At 36.7% G+C, this 16,583-nt stretch overlaps 1 protein-coding gene across 1 annotated transcript in view; it reads left to right on the plus strand.

The window, feature by feature from the left end:
- CEP350 (centrosomal protein 350) overlaps positions 1-16,583 on the plus strand; it is a 179,924-nt gene that overhangs the window by 14,252 nt on the left and 149,089 nt on the right. The window contains exon 2 of the mRNA XM_036756981.1: positions 15,449-15,531. Coding sequence (XP_036612876.1) covers positions 15,462-15,531 — 70 coding nt within the window. The 5' untranslated portion in view covers positions 15,449-15,461. The remainder of the gene's footprint in view (positions 1-15,448; positions 15,532-16,583) is intronic.

The following is a 16,583-nucleotide window of genomic DNA, read 5'->3' on the forward strand; positions in this document are numbered from 1 at the left end:
GAAAATCATGTGCCTGGCATTCAAAGCCCTTCACAATCAGTGAAAGCCTTCTGATCTTTCCAGTCTATTTAGGCCTTAATCCCCACCACGTTTGTTCATATTCTCTCTCTCTCTCTCTCTCTCTCTCTCTCTCTCTGATTTATTTGAGAGACTTAAGATGGGAGAATAGCTTGAGGTTAAATTTTCAAGCTTAATTTAGTTCATTTAATATTTAATCACTTAATGGAACAGGCTGCATGCCCTGAGTTTGTTGAAATATAGAAGAGGAACATTGAAGAACTTGCACAAATTTATAGAGTTGAATGTAGAATGATTACATTATGGATACTTTTCTAGAACTTTTATGAATAGATCTTTACAACAAAAAGGAAAGAAAGTTATGTTTCATAGTCAAGGGTTGTAACTGTGCCAAATTAGCTTGAATTGTTAACATTTTTGCCATTCATTCTTTTTTTTTTTAACATTAATTTAAGCATTTTAAGTTTTAAACTCTCTCCCTCTCTTTAGCCCCTCACCCCACCCACTGAGCAGGCAGTGCCCATCATACATTTGAAGTCATGTAAAATATATTAACAGATCAGCTATATCACCCTCCCCCCCAACCCCCCCCCCAAAAAAAAATAACGTGAAAAAAATGTGTTTTGTTCTGTACTCAGATCATCAGGTCTCTATCTGGAGGTGAATAACATTTTTTATTAATGAGTCTTTTGGAATTGTTGTATATCCTTGTATTGATCAGAATAACTAAATCTTTCACAGTTGATTATTGTCACTGTTTTTACAATGTTCAGGTTCTGTTCAGTTCACTTTGCATCAGTTCATAGAAGACTTCCTAGGTTCACCACGTATTCGTTGATCTAGTGACACTGGCCTCCTGACTGTTCCATAAATAAAATACTCCATATCTTGGCTCTAGGCATTTTCTTTGTCTGCCCTCTCACCTCGTGTTTACCTGCTGGCTTCCTTTAAATCCTAGCTAAAATCCTGTCTTGCAGGGAGACCATTCCCAAATCTTGTCTCTTTCTAGTGTCTTTCCTCTCACTTATTTCTCATTTATCTAGGATATAGTTTGTTTGTACATATTTGTTTGTTCTTTCTCCTATTGTATTGTGAGCTCCCTGAGGATGAGGACTGTCTTTTGCCTCTTTTGGTATCTCTGGTATTTAGCACTGTGGCTGGAGCATAATAGGCTATAAATATTTATTGACTTTAAGTTTTTAGATTCTATGCTGTTAGATTCTATGGTGTTTACATTTAATATGTATATCTTTCTATATTTCTTTTGGTTCCTGTGTTCCCATTGCAAAATGTCAGTTTGGCCTTTTTTATTTCATTAAATAACCATTTCTTTTTCACATAGGATCGTGCATACTTTTGTCAAAAAGGTTATTCTTGGTTGTAATCCTTTATCTTTTTTTGCCTTTAGAATATCAGATTCCAAGCTGTTCTATATAGTGGCAACTTTCAAGCTTCTGTGATTGTAACTGTAGTTGCTTGGTATGTGAAATCTTTCTTTTTGGCTGCTGTAGTAGTTTTAGTATTTTCCCCCTTGTTCTGGCTATGGAGTTTGGCTCTAACATTCTTAAGAGTTTTCATTTTGGAGTTGCTTTGAAGAGGCAACCAGTGGAGTTTTCTTTTTTTCACTTTGCCCTCAGTGTCTAAGAGGCCTACGCAGTTTTCATTTAAAATTCCTTGAAACATTTTATTTAGGCTTTTTTTGGGGGGGTCATGATTTTTTTGATAGTTCAGTAATTATTACATTATTTCACCTTGAGCTGTTCTCCATGTTAGTTGTTTTTAGTATATTTTTTATATTTCCCTCCATTTTTTTCTTTCAGTTTTGTGATTTGGTTTTAACATTTCTTGTCTCATTGAGTTGTTTTCTGTTTGGTTTATACTAAATTTTAGGGCATTCACTTCTTGGATGAGATTTTCTACTGTGTGTTCTAAGGTGTCATTTTTCCTCTGTGGTTATTTCATTTTGCATTTCTTGTTTGATTTTTCGGGAGTCTTGTAGTCTTTGTGGCCAGGACATTTTTTTCTCTGGAGTTTTATTTGGGTTTTTTGTGAGGTTGCCCTCTTCCTCTGGGTTTATCCATTGAGTATCTCTCAATCTCCAGGGTATTTCCTTATAGTATTTGGTGTTTTTCTTGGTTTGATCATTTTAACAGCCTCAGTGTTAGGAGTTTGAGAGGACTTATGCTTCTGCATTCCTGAATGGAGTAGGTAGGCCTTAATTTGTCCTGATTGTGCTGGCCAAGACTAAGCTCCACCTTCAAGGGACTCAGGGCTGCCCTGACTGTTATGCCTAGGCCCTCCATCTTGTAACAGAGCTCCTGAGCTCTTCCCTCTTGCTGCTGGGATTGCCCTGTCTTAATTGGATTCTCTTTACATGGGCTCCTTTTTGCCACAGGGGTTAGGCTGCTTTAGTATCTGTCTGAGACTCTTCTCCTCACTCTCTACCTTCCTGAGTTCTGGGGTCACTGTGACCCGTTCTGGGCTTCCGCTGCAGGGAGTCAGGGTCTCCTTGAACTCATCTTTGTCTAGCACTCTTCCTGCCAGTGGCTTTGGACTACCTCCTCTGGCACTGAGGTTACTGGGCTTTAGGCTGTGCTGGCCCTTTCTAGTTGGCCTGGGGATGTTTTGCCATTGCTTTAGACTACTTGGGCTTATCTTCTTTAGTGTACTTGTGGGATTGCAGTTCTTCTCTGCACCCTTGGACTAAGTGGAGAAGTTTATGCCACTTAATGGTGAATTTTTATTTGGGTGGGAGAAGGTTATTGATCTGGGATCCTCTAGTACCTAGCATCTTCCTCACTGATGATCTCTTAATTATCACATCTGATAGTCCTTTCTCTGTCCTTATCCTCCTTGACTTACTGGTTACATTTTGCACTCTTGACTGTCTTCTCCTAAATAATATTTCCGTTTTGAATTTTGTGACTATTTGACAAGTCTTTCTCAACCTCCTTTGCTGGCTCATCATCCATATTGTACTCTCTCACTGTGACCTTGCCCTAAGATTTTTTCCTAGATCTTCTTTTTTCCTTCCACACTCTTGGTGACTCTATCAGTTTCCATGGATTTCACTATCATTTTTATGCAGATGACTCATAGATCTATATAGTCTGCTCTAGTTTTTCCCTTGAACTTTATATCACTAGTTGCCTATTGAACATTTCAAACTGGATGACCCAGAGACCTCTCAAGCTAAACATGTTCAAAGCAGAATTAATTATTTCTTCCTCTAAACTCTCTCCCCTTCCAAACTTTCCTGTTTCTGTGGAAGGCACTCTCATCCTTCTAGGGTTGCATGTTCATAATCTCAGCTTTATCTTTGACTTCTTGCTTTTCCTTCCTCTTACCTCCTCCCATAGCCAATCAGTTGCCAAATCTCAACATTTCTGTCTTTACGACATCTCTTGCATCTGACTCCTCACTACTCGCAGAACTACTACCTTGGGTCAGTCTGTCATGATCTGTCACCAGAGTTATTGCAGTAGCCTAGTAATGGGTCTTCCTAGTTCAAGTCTCTCACCACTCCAGTCCATCCTACACACTGTTGCCAAAGTAATTTTTCTTGAGTCCATATATGATTATGTGATTTCCCTACTCAGCCAACTTTAGTAGCTCCCAATTGCCTCTGATATAAAATACAAATTGCCCTCTTTAGCTTTTATCTCCAATTTATCCTGCATTTATCTTCTGAGCTCCTTAAGAGCAGTGACTGGTTTTTTTTTTTTTTTTGCTTTTGTTTTTGCCTTTCTTTGTATTCTCAATGCTTTTCCTAGTGCTTGGAACATAGTATGCCCTTAATAAATGCTTGTTGACCAATTATTCTGCTTAGTCCTAAGCATATATATATATATATATATATATACATATACACACACACACATACAAACACACACACGGCACGTACATGTGCATATATTTATGTAATATGTATATATAGATTTTGTGTATATGTGTGTATATGTATATGTATGTATATATGTGTGTATGTATTGTATATATGTATATATACGTGTGTGTGTGTGTGTGTGTGTGTGTATGCACATATACACATACACCCTTAGCAGATAGATTTTTCATGGTCCAAATTTATTTTATTGGTAGCAAAGAAGAATATGTTAGTTATTTAAAATAACACATTTTTAATTGCCTCATTAGAATTGTTTTGAATTTTGTTTTGTAGGGATTTCAAGATACTTTGGATGACTTGTCACGTAGCATACTCATCTTACAGAACACTGGACAGTGACTAATTGTGTTAAAGAAGAAGCTATAATCTCTTAGAGTGTCTTTCAAAGATTCATAGGCTTTGTTGTTTTCATCTATTTGCAATGTTGTATAGTCCTTATACAAATAGAAGCAAAGTGGTTGTCTACTGTTTAATTTCTTAGAATGTAGGAATCCTGGGGGCAGCTAGGTAGCGCAGTTAGTAGAGCACCGGCCCTGGAGTCAGGAGGACCTAAGTTCAAATGCGGCCCAAGACACTTGACACACTTACTAGCTGTGTGACCCCAATTGCCCTGGCTTCCCCCCCTCCAAAAAAAAAAAAAGAATGTAGGAATCTTTTGTCTTTTATTGAGCTGATGAAGTATTTGAGAGAGGTAGTGTGGTATAACGAATAGCATACTCAACTTGGAGTCAGGAAGACTGCTTCTGACACCTATTACTGGCTTTGGGTAAAACAACCTCCTTGGGCCTCCTTTTTCTCAGCAGTAAGATGAGGGGTTGGACTAGATGGCTTTCAGTGGCCTTTGTAGATCTGATACTATGATTCAGTTACTACCTCAGACACTTATCTTGGCAAAACACTTAACCTTTTAGAGTCTATTTCTTTATCTTTAAAATAGGGAAACGGTAATAAAATGTAATAGCTAATTCACAGGGCTGTTCTGAGGATCATGTGTATCTAATACATAAAGCACATTGCAAACCTGAAGCCACTTGTAAATTTCAGCTACTTTCCTCACCATCATCCTCTTCTTTCTCATCATATTTATTATTATTGAATTTTTATTAAGTTTCCAGGTACTAGTTCTATTCAGTGAGCTTATTGGTCAGTGATGCCTAGTGAATATAATTTTTGAGCTTTGGGATATGGAATGGACAATTTTAGACAGATTTATAGGCATCAGGTGATAAGATTTCAAGATACCATAAAAATGGTAAGAGGTGGAATGCCATATCCATAAAGAACTAGCAGATTTTCAGAAAAATGAAAAAAAATGTAAGAAGCAACATAAGCATGCAAGATCTAATTCAGGAGTGCTAGATTTTATTTCCTAAAGTCCGAGCAAGGGTAAGGCCTTTTTCTAATGGGGAGCTTAAGTCTATCAAAGTATGGTCTCCCCAAAGTAGCCATATTATCTAATAGACGCTCAAATCCTGAAAACAAATGGTGGTAGTAGTACGACGTTCAGTTTTTCAAGTATACGTATATTAGTTTGTAAGTGAATGCATTGTGAATAACATGATTTCTTGAGTAGGATGATGATTACTATGTATATATGTGCCTTCTCAGAAAAAAACTCATAATCCGATAAGTTGTTACAGTCCAGGAATTCACTTGAATCACCAACCACTTCTGGCCGTGGGTTTTTAAAGTTGAAAATAGTCTGGTGAAATACGTAGATTTCTTTCACCTCAGGTTGTACTACAAGTGAAAACTGAAAAAAAAATAGCTAACATTTATATAGTACTTACTGTTTGTCAGGTGCTGTGCTAAGTGCAATTATCAACTACTTTGATCCTCACAAAGATCCTGGGAGGTAGGTGCTTGTTAATATCTCCATTTTGCAGGTGAGGAAACTGAGGTTAAGTGATTTGCACAGGGCCACACAGCTAGTAAGTGTCTGAGGTCTTATTTGAACACAGGTCTTCCTGACTCCAGGCTCTGCATTCTATACACTGAACCATTGTAGTTTTATTGTAGGAAAAAAGACATTCTTAACTTTAGACTTACTTTCTAAATGTAACAAAACCTCAGTTAATTAAAATGACTGGGGGAGTAGGTTGGAGGAATGTTGAGAGGACTTGAAGTACTACTATATGCTGATCAATTGACATGAGAATATTAGGTCTAGAGAAGAGGAGATAGATTTTCAGATATTTGTGGTGCTTTAATGTGCAAGAGGGAGGAATTAAGTTTATTCTATGTAGCCTCAAAGGGAAGAACCAGAGCCCTAGGTGGAAGATGTTGGAGTTGTTAAACTAGAAAATGAATGACCAGTTGATGTTATAGAAGGGATTTATAAATGCAACAGATTGGAATTGGACTAAGTCCCTTCTGATTATGGGCTTCAGGGAGAAAAAAAAACCCTTTTGTTTGAAGCCTTAATTAGTATGTTTTTCTTCCTTGTTATATAGTACTGAAGATAATTTAATTTTTCTTTTGAACTTCCTAAATATTATTCCTTGAGGTCACCATTTCTAATATTTTTAATTACTCTCTTTTTTCCTTTAAGGCTCAGCTCCAGAGCCATTAACCTTCTTGGATCTCACTTAGATGAGCATGAGCTCTCTCCCCTAAGCTTCTTACAGCACTCTGCTGTACTTTTCTTTTTCACTTTTATAAGTTCTTATTTAGCATGACTTATTTAAACTTTGTATCTTTACCAGAGTCTAGCATAGAATTTATAACCCCGTAAGTACTTAACATAGGCTTGTTGATACCTAATTTTCCTTTCCATCATAGAGTACTTTGTTGCCCTGTTACATGTTAGAAGCTTCTTGAGAACGGAGTTTCGTCTTATATCTTCTTGTTTCCCTGGTGCCTCCTACCACAGCAACTTGGACATATTACTTGATTGTTAAATGTTTGTTGATTTGAGTTGCTAATGTACAGTATCTGTTATGAAGTATAAAAATATAGAAAATTATACCTTCTTAATGTACAGTATCTGTTATAAAGTTTAAAAATATAAATTATACCTCCTTCAGCATAGGAACAGAGGACTACTAGAATATTGTATACGTTGTCAGATATGGGCTTTATATTGACTATTTTTGCTTAATTGCTTTTCTTTGTCAAAAGAGAAGGTTCATTTGGGAGTTGGTAGGTAATAACTACAGTAATAACTGTAGTAATAACTACAATGTAAAGACTGATGAACCTCAATAATTTTTTTTAATAAAGTGTAGGAGATTGAAGGTGACTTGATCCCAGTGAGGGAGAACCCTAACAACTTGGGTATCAGGAAAGACTTTTCAAGTAGGAGCCACCATTTGAACTAATCCTTAAAGGTAGTTAAGGATTCTGAGAGGCACAGGTGAGGAGGTGGTACATTCCAGGCATGAGGGGACAGTCTGTGTAAAAGCATGGAGACTAGGGATTCAGGGCAACAGTAAGTAGGCCAGTTTTACTGGAGCGCAGAGTGAATGAAGGGAGGTAATATGCTGTAAGATTGGAAAGGCTTTGGTGCATGGCAGATTGTGAAGGCCTTCAATTGCCAAGTAGTGGAGTTTGTATTTTAGCTTAGTGACAGTAGGTAGTGAATGGAGCTTCTTGAAAAGGAAGATTATATAGTCAGATCTGTGCTTTAGGAATATTGGGAGAGTATTGCAATAGTCAAGTGAAAGATGATGTAGGACCTGAATTAGGGTGTAGTGTTTGTGTGAGTGAAGAGAAAGGGAATGGATGCAAGAAATATGTAAGAAGAATCTAATAAAACTAGGTTACTTTTTGGCTGAAGGAGAGGAGGAGTGGAAGAAGTTCTGGATGACTTAGAGGCTGCAAACCTGGATGACCAGAACAGTTGTGGTGCCTTCAGTACAAATGTGGAAATTTGGAAGATAGGCATATTTTTTTGGGAAGTATAATGAATTTTGTTTTAGACCAGTTGATTTTGAGGATAGTATAATGAATTCTGTTTTAGATATATCATTGAGTTTGAAATGCCTACAGTAATCCAGTTGGAAATGTGTGGAACTAGATCCCAGGAGAAAGAATAGAACTAGATATACCAGCAAATTGACTGCATAGAGAAGATAATTGAATTAAATGAGTTGTGGTATATAAATGTGATGGAATACTACTTTGATAGAAGAAATGATGAAGGGTATGGTTTTGGAGAAACCTAGGAAGACTTGTATAGGATAATGCAAAAATGAACAGAATTGAGAACAGTTTATAGAATGACAACAGTATCATAAAGACAAACAACTCTGAAAGACTTAGGAATCCATGGAATCTTTTGAGATTCTGGAGAGGGACACTAGAGAAAGAGAAAAGAGAGCCTAGGATAGGGCCTAGGGGAACACAGCGTTAGGGAGTGGAAGATAGGTGTCCATCCTAGAAAAGACAGTGTGTGCTCACTGATTGCCTTTATTTCTTTTCCCTCTCACTCTCTTCTAAATCATCCCCAGTTTGGTTTCTGACTTCATTATTCAATTGTAATTGCTGTCATTAATGCCACCAGTGATCTCTTAATTGTCAGATCTGTTCGCCTTCCTGACCTTTCTGCGGCATTTACATTTTATCTCCCTCTATTCCTGGATATTGTCTCCTCTGGGTTTTTGTGACATTGCTCTTTCTAGGTTCTCCTTTCTTGTTTGAGTGCTCTTTGATTGTCCTCTGTCCTCCTGTCTTTCCTATTGCAAGCCATGCTCCTATAGAAGTCCCAAACACACTATTTTCTCTGTTTTTTCAAATCAATTTTTTTTCAATCGGCAAAAATCTGCTTCTCCCCTCCCCCCCCCCGCAAGAATAATAAAACCCCTTTTTATAAGCATGTATAGTTGAGCATAACAAATTTCCACATTGGCCATGTCCAAAAGAAAAATATGTACAATTTACCAAATATGTAAAACGTACAAAAATATGTACATACATATATTCCTCATTAGTTGGAGTCTTTTATCTCTCTCAGGAGGTTGGTAGGATGTTTCATTATGAGTCCTCTGGAATTGTGGTTGGTAATTACACTGATCAGAGTTCCTAAGTCTTTCAGAATTGTTTGTCTTTACAATATTGTTGTCATATATAAATTATTCTTGGTTCTGTTTATTGCACTGTACATCAGTTTATACAAATCTTCCTGGGTTTCTCTGAAACCATCCCCTTCATCATTTCTTACATCACAGTAGTATTCGGTCACATTTATGTACTGTAACTCAATCAACCATTAACCAATTGATGGGTACCTCTGCGGAGTCCCATTCTTTTCCACCTTAAAAAGAGCTATAGATACTTTTGTACATTTTTAGTTGAGTTTGTTTTGCCTTGGATTAGTCCTTCCCTTAGCCTATCTTCTCTCCATTTCCTTCTTCTCCCTTTTTCCTTCTATCTTCCTGTTGAGTGAAATGTAATTTTATACCCAACTATGTATGTGTGTATTTCCTGTTTATCCTGTATCTAGCTTGCAGAGACTGTCTTTTTTTGCATCTTTTTGTATCCCCAGTGCTTAGCAAAATGTATGGCCCATTGTTGTTGTTCGCTTGTGTCTGACTCAGCATGATCCCATGGACATTTTTTGTCTATGGGGTTTTCTTGGCAAAGATATTGGTATGGTTTGCCATTTCTTTTTTCAGTATGTCCTCATTTTACAATGAGGAATTGAGAGGCAAATAAGGGTAAAGTGACTTGCCCAGGGTCACACAGCTACTAAGTGTCTGAGGCTGAATTTGAACACAGATCTTCCTGACTCCTGGTTCACTGCTCTATCTACTTTGTCCCTTATCTGCCTGGCATATAGTAGGTACTTTATAAATGTCTTTTGCATTGAATTGAAGAAGGTCCTAGTTAGAGGTAAGTAACTGCCTTTCAAAAGCAGTATAGTGAGTGGCTGCTCTGGGGAACTTGGAGCTCCAGCTGCCTAACGGTGGCATATTCTGGCTACCTCTTGGTGCCTGACAAATGCTCTATCAGCATTATCTCTCTGGACAGAGATCTCCAGGCATATGGGCCTTTCAGGGACATAAGTGTCAGGATTACAGTCTTTGTTTTTTAAATGAGAAGATTGAGGCCCACAGAGCTTAAGTGACTAGCCCATGATCACAGAGCTAGTAAGGATCTAAGGCCGGACTCAAATCTCAATCTCTTGGTCTAAGTCAGGCACTTTATCTATTAGACTTTGCTGCCCCTCAGTACCCTACTAATAAAATGCTATATACCACTCTATAAGGGAAATCAGAACGGTTTATTGTGGCCCTAAACAATTTGACTTTCCCCCCGTGTATCTCATTAGTTTCTTTATCTGTAAATGGTAATTCATTTAATGTTGTACTACCCACTCCGCAGGGCTGTTATGAGGAGAGCGTTTTAAAAATGTTAAAATGTAGAGAAAGGGGGGGGAAGGGTGTGTGTGTGTGTGAGTGTGAGAGAGAGATATTATAGTCTCCTCAACTAAATTGTATGTTCTTTGTGGGCAGGATATCCTTCACATAATACCTTGCTAAAAGAGAGACTCTCAATAAGTATTTGTTGAATGATTGATTTGTATGGCATTTAACAGTTTAAAGACTTCAAAGACTTTGACTGTGATATTATTTATATCTCTTTACTCATCTTTAGCAGCAGCATGGAGTGAATGGAAAGAGCAGGCCTCCAAGTCAGAAAGACCTGATTTCAACTTCCATTTCTGAGACAGATTCCCTCTATGACCTTGACAAGTCACCTAACTCCTTCGTTACTCCTGCAAAGAAGGTGGCTCCCTGTCTTGATAAAAGGAGTTTTTTCACTCCGTAATTCCTTGGATCAGTGAAATCACAGGTCCTATATTTATCCCTATTTATCATATTTACTTATAGCTTCACCTATTTCCTTTATGAATGTGATTCCCAAATATATTATTGCTGGTCCTTGAACTCATTTCCAACCACTTAAAGGACAATGTCACTTGTTTTCTGTTTATCTTTGTATCCTCAGTACTCTAAGATAGTGCCTGGCAGGTGCTTAGTAATAATTGCTTGTTAATTGATGCCCTTCTGGCATCAAGTTAGGCATATTGAAAAAATCTACATTATTTGTTAGTCTTCCACAAACAGGAAAATTAATAAAAGCCTCACCATTCCTTCTTCTATTGTACCTTTGGCAAACATGTCTCTGTTTTATGTCTCAAATTATATTGATTCATAGTGATCCTTTATATAGTAACCCTCTAATGTATTTAAAAATTTGTTTTTTTTTAAACCTCAAAACTAAAATCCTTGATTTTAATGTAACTTCTTAAGAGTAGAGTTTTCATAAACCATTGACCTGGAGAGAAGAGAATAGGAGTAATGGGTGGAAGTTGCAGAGATGAAAATTTGTTTCATTTGAGGAAAAAATTGCTAATAATTAGAGCTATCCAAAAGTGGGATGGATTGCCTCAGGAAGTAACGATTTTGATTAGAGGTTTTCAAACAAAAGTTGGATGCCTGCTTAAGTCATTATAGAATGGTATTAGATATGAGTTGGACTTGATAGCCTCTGAATTCCCTTCCTACTCCAAGATTTCATGATTCTGTAAGATTATTAGTTTAAAATTGGACCAGTTGAACTTACTTGTCCTTTTTGTATAAGCTCTTTGGAATGTTTGGGGAAAGTATGCAAGTACAGATAATATTCATTTTATTTTTTCAGAATATTTTTAGTAAGTATTATTTCAATGGGTATTTTTAAAGAAAGCACTTCATTTTATACCTTGATAAAGGGTAGATTTTTTGAAAGATCAGGAAGATTAAAAACTTCTTTTTTGTTATGATTTTAAGCTTTCATCTAGGGAAGAGCTTTCTGATTAATTGCCCTCTTTCCACTATTCATGCAGATCAGTTACCCTATTATATGTATCATAATTGCTCTTCTTAAAAAATGTACCTGCTTTGTAACTTTTAAAAATCATAAGTGGGGTAACCACAAATTCTATAAATGTGTAATTGAAAAATAAAGGAGTATGAGGAAAGAGCAAAATCTGGTAGTATTGCACAGTTGGATGAGTTGAAATGTATATAGAGTTTTGGGTGTGTTGAGAATAAAGAGAAAAGTGAAGGTTAGTTATGAAGAAGACAAGGAGATTTTGTTGCATACTATAATCTAAATTAAGGTTCAAAAAATTTGAATTTTTCTTATGTAACAAAATGTACTTGCCCTAATTACTGTTTAAATGCTAATAGTTACGAAGAATGGAAGTTCTTGAAATTAGGGGCTGTTTTTGTTTTTTGTCTTTGAATATCCAATGTAGCGCCTTACACAGTGGGTACTTAATAAATATTTTGGTTTGTGGAATGGAATTAATAACTGGATTCACTTTATTAAGGCTCTCATTTTTTAATCTTTTTCCTTTATGAAAGGTAAATTTTTCACTATTTCCCATACAAATTCTGTGAGCTCCATGCCCTCATTAACATTATTTTCTAAGTTTACTGCCCAGAGATTTAATAGTGATAGAGATTACATATAAAAGAATACTTTGGGGTCATTTTATGTCTTCTTTCCAGTGTGAGATTGTTGTCTTAACATGTTGTAATTTTAAAAGAGTAAGACTTCTACCCAAATAAAACTTTGGCTGGTTACCCAGATTTGGCTCTATAGTCTACATTAATTGTAAATAACATTGATGAGTCCGTGTTTTTCCGATTATGTTTTTGTCAATTTGCCCGTCTTCAGAAAATCCTCACTTGATCCATCCGTCTCTGCTAGTTATCTTTTTTTTCCTTATTGTGGCTAAACCTCTTGAGAAGGCCATCTAATATAGTTGCCTCCATTTTCTTTCTTCTCACTCTTCTTAATTCTTTGCAGTCTGGCTTCTGACCTTAAAACCACCTCAGAGTTAATAATGATCTTTTAATTGCCAAACCTTTTCTAAATCTTCAGCCTTCTTGATCTCTCTGCAGCATTTGACACTATCAGTATTCCTCTTCACCTTAATAATCTCTCCTGTAGGTTTTTGTGACACTATTTTCTTCCTGGTACCTATGTGACTACTCCTCAAAGTCCTTTGCTGGATATTCAGGTCATTCCTGATAACCTTGGGTGTTCCCAAGTGTTCTGTCCTAGGCCCTCTTCTCCCATCTATATTGTTTAATTTGGTGATCTCATCAGCTCCCATGACTTAAAGTATGGTCTAAATGCTGATGATTTTAAAATCTACTTTTCCAAACCTAACCTCTCTGCTGACTGCTGACTTGAATGTCTAACTGCTTTTTGGACATCTCCAACTTGGTGTCTCTTAAACTAGTGGTGTCAAGCTCAAATAGAAATAGAACTCTAGGGTCTGTGTGTTGACTTAGAAAACGAGAAATTGACATTATCTATGTTTTATTGTATTTTTAAAGTTTATGTTGTTAAAACATTTCATAGTTACATCTTAATGGAGTGGGGGAAGGTTATACTTTGGATGTGGCACCTCTGCCTTAGATATCTTAAACACAACACATCTAAACTGAACTCACTCTCTTTTCCTTCAAACTCTTTCCTCTATCCCAATTTCCCTATTACTGTCAATGGTACCACCACCCTCCCAACCTTCTTCGCTTGCAGCCTAGGTGTCATGTTCAACTCCTCTCTCTCCTATATTCAACTTGTTATCAAGGCAGCCTGTTGATTTTATCTTCATAACATCTCTTACATAAAGCCTCTTTCTTTCATCCGACAGTACCACCACCATAGTGCAGACCCTCATCACTTCGCTTGGACTATGGTGATAGCTTTCTGACTTGTTTCCTTACCATAAATTCTCCTTACTTCAGTTCCATCCTCCTCTCAGCTGCCAAAGTGAACTTCCTAAATGGTAAATCCCAAATGAACTCCTTCAATCTAGCGACACTGGCCTCTTTGCTGTTCCTTGAACAAGACACTTCATCTCCCATTGTGGACATTTTCACTGACTGTCCCTTATACCTGGAATGCCTTCTCTCTGGACCTCTACATGCTGGCTTCAAGTCCCACCTAAAAACAGAATGCCTTTCCCGATCCCCTCTAATTCCAGTGCCTTCCTTTTGTTGATTATTTCCAATTTATCATATATATTGTTTATACATAATTGTTTCCATGTTGTCTCCCCTATTAGATTCTGAGCTCCTTGAGAGCAGGGACTGACTTATATCTTTCTTTGCTTTTCTTGGTCTTAGCACAGAACCTGAAACGTAGTAGGTATTCAATAAAGGCCTATTGACTATTTTCACCAGAATGAAAATAAAACTTAAAGTAATCCTTATTTTTTTGTTACTGTTTGTTTTAAAACTATTTTTTATATATTCTAGTTTAAGGGTTAGTCTGGAAAAGTTTCTGTATGTGGGTGAGCTGTGGTTTTCAGTTGTCAATTTTCCCATTTGACTAAAGACTAAAGCTAGTATTACATTGGACATGTATCTTATAGTCCAACATTTTAATATCATCAAAAGGGTGCCAGTCTGTATTGTTAGAGGAAGCATTCACATCAATGTATTCACAGATCTATTTGAGTAATATAGTAAACTATTAGCTAAAATTATCTGAAATTTTTTCTTGTATTATTAATTACTGTATTGGTCTGAAAATAAGCTATTCCTCCTCCCCCATTCTGGTTTGTATAAAATCTGAGTGCCAACTATAGTTAGTATTCTTTTTCAATTTGTAGTTGCATCTTTTTTCCTTTCAAAGCAATTTCATTTGGAAAATCATGGACTGTGTTCAGGGCAGCCTGTAATTGTACGTTTGTTACATCTACTTGCATCAGTGATATTAGATAAGTATATCTTCTCCTTAGCTTTTAGGCCTTACTTTAGAGTTGTAGCCATAGGATACACTGGAACGACCTGGGTTGAAGTCACAGCCCTGACATTTTCTGGCTTTGGAAAATGTGTTTAATGCACAAAACCAACTCACACAGCGCCTTAAAGTTTACAGAGTGCTTTCCTCAAAGGATTCTATTGTGAAGTAGGTTATTCAAGTATCAATATTGTTATTTTATAGTGAGTAAACTGGGGTTCGTAAAAAGTGAAATTATGTTAGATTGGGAAGATTTTAGTCCAGGTCTCTTGGGATTCTTGGTATCAGGTACCAGTCCTATTCAGCAAGCCTTTGTTAAGTGGCTACTGTGTGTAAGGTGCTGTTTCTAGATTCTGGGGATATAAAGCAAAAAATAATTACTGCTCCCAAGAAGCTTACATTCCACTGGGGAGATGCAGCATGTCCACACTGTTGAGTTATTAACAAAAAGATAATGCCTGTAATCATCAAAGTATCTAGTTTCTTTCGTCAGTATGAATAGCACATGCTGTTCCCATCCATAGTTACTATTAGAACATGTACTGTCTTTAGGGGCTGCTTTTGTCTAAGGAAAGGCTAACACTTTTCCTTTAAAGGAATCTTTAAGCATCTATGACTCCTAAAGGTACAGAGATCTTTTATACATAATAGTTCCTTTTTTTGACTTGAATGAAAGCCAAGATATTCATTGTTTGGGAATTAAATTATTTTCTTAACTTATTTTTTACCATAATTTGAACTTCAAATCGAATGCATCTTTTGTGATTGTAGGTAAATTGGCAAAATGTGGAGTAGCAAGTCAAAAGAGGTGCCTTTACCAAACCCAAGAAATCTTCATAAGGATACTGTTCGAGGTATGGATTTTTTGTTACTGAACTTAATACCTTTTTGAGACCTTAAGTATTAACAACTTAATATGTGATAACATTTCACCTCATTTGCATCGATATAAAGAGGTTTCCAACAGTGGGATGCAATTGAATGAGTAGAAAGCCCTGTGATGCAATGTATGCTAGAAACTTTTTTTAAAGTCTGCCGTATCTATCAAGAATTTTCTGGGCCAGATTTCTTCATGAAGTGGAAGGAAGAACTAGGTGATCTATATGATCCCCTCCAATCCTTAAGATTCTGAGATTTTAAGAATAGTAATCAACTTATTTATGTAACTGTAGGGGGTAAATTGATGTTAGACTAAAATGAATTTGTGACAGGGCTTTAAATGCCAAATGTAGGAGTTTGCATTTTAGTATAGAAGCAATTGGGAATATCACAGCTCAGCCATTTCCAAATACTCCCTTTCCAAAATATCCCACCCAATGAGGCTTGTAACAAAGCACAAGTTAAAAAATAGTTAAGCCAAATCAAGTAGCACATCAAACATCTGACAGTGTATGCACTGTTTTGCACTCATAGTCCTTCACATTTGCAGTGACAGGAGAGAGAGATTTCCTTATCTCTTCTACAAGGTGAAGGTAGATTATTGTGATTACACAGGATTCATTCCAAAATTACTTTTAAAAATAACGTATTGATTTAATTTGGTTTTGTCTCATAGTGATTTTAAACATTTTTTCATTTCTTCCCTTGAGAACGGCTTGCTCATATTTTTTGTTCTTTTCTTTTCACACTTTATATTTACTGATCTTTGTTCACGTTGATTCTTCTTTCCCTCCCCCCCAGCCACCCCCACATAGACTCTAAGTTCCTTCAGAACTATGATTATTTTGTTATTGTCTCCCTCATGTCCCCAATCTAATGTCTCCCCTTGCTGACATACTTGCTACATCCCAGTCTCTTCATAGGTAAAGAAAAATTGGATTTAATTTGGAAGGTTTTCAACTTCATAGGATTTCTCTGTGCTTCCCATCCTCTCCTCTTCCCATCTGAAACAGATGTTTGGTCTTCA

Source organism: Trichosurus vulpecula, chromosome 4 (genome assembly GCF_011100635.1).
Source record: "Trichosurus vulpecula isolate mTriVul1 chromosome 4, mTriVul1.pri, whole genome shotgun sequence".
Classification (NCBI taxonomy): Eukaryota; Metazoa; Chordata; class Mammalia; order Diprotodontia; family Phalangeridae; genus Trichosurus; species Trichosurus vulpecula.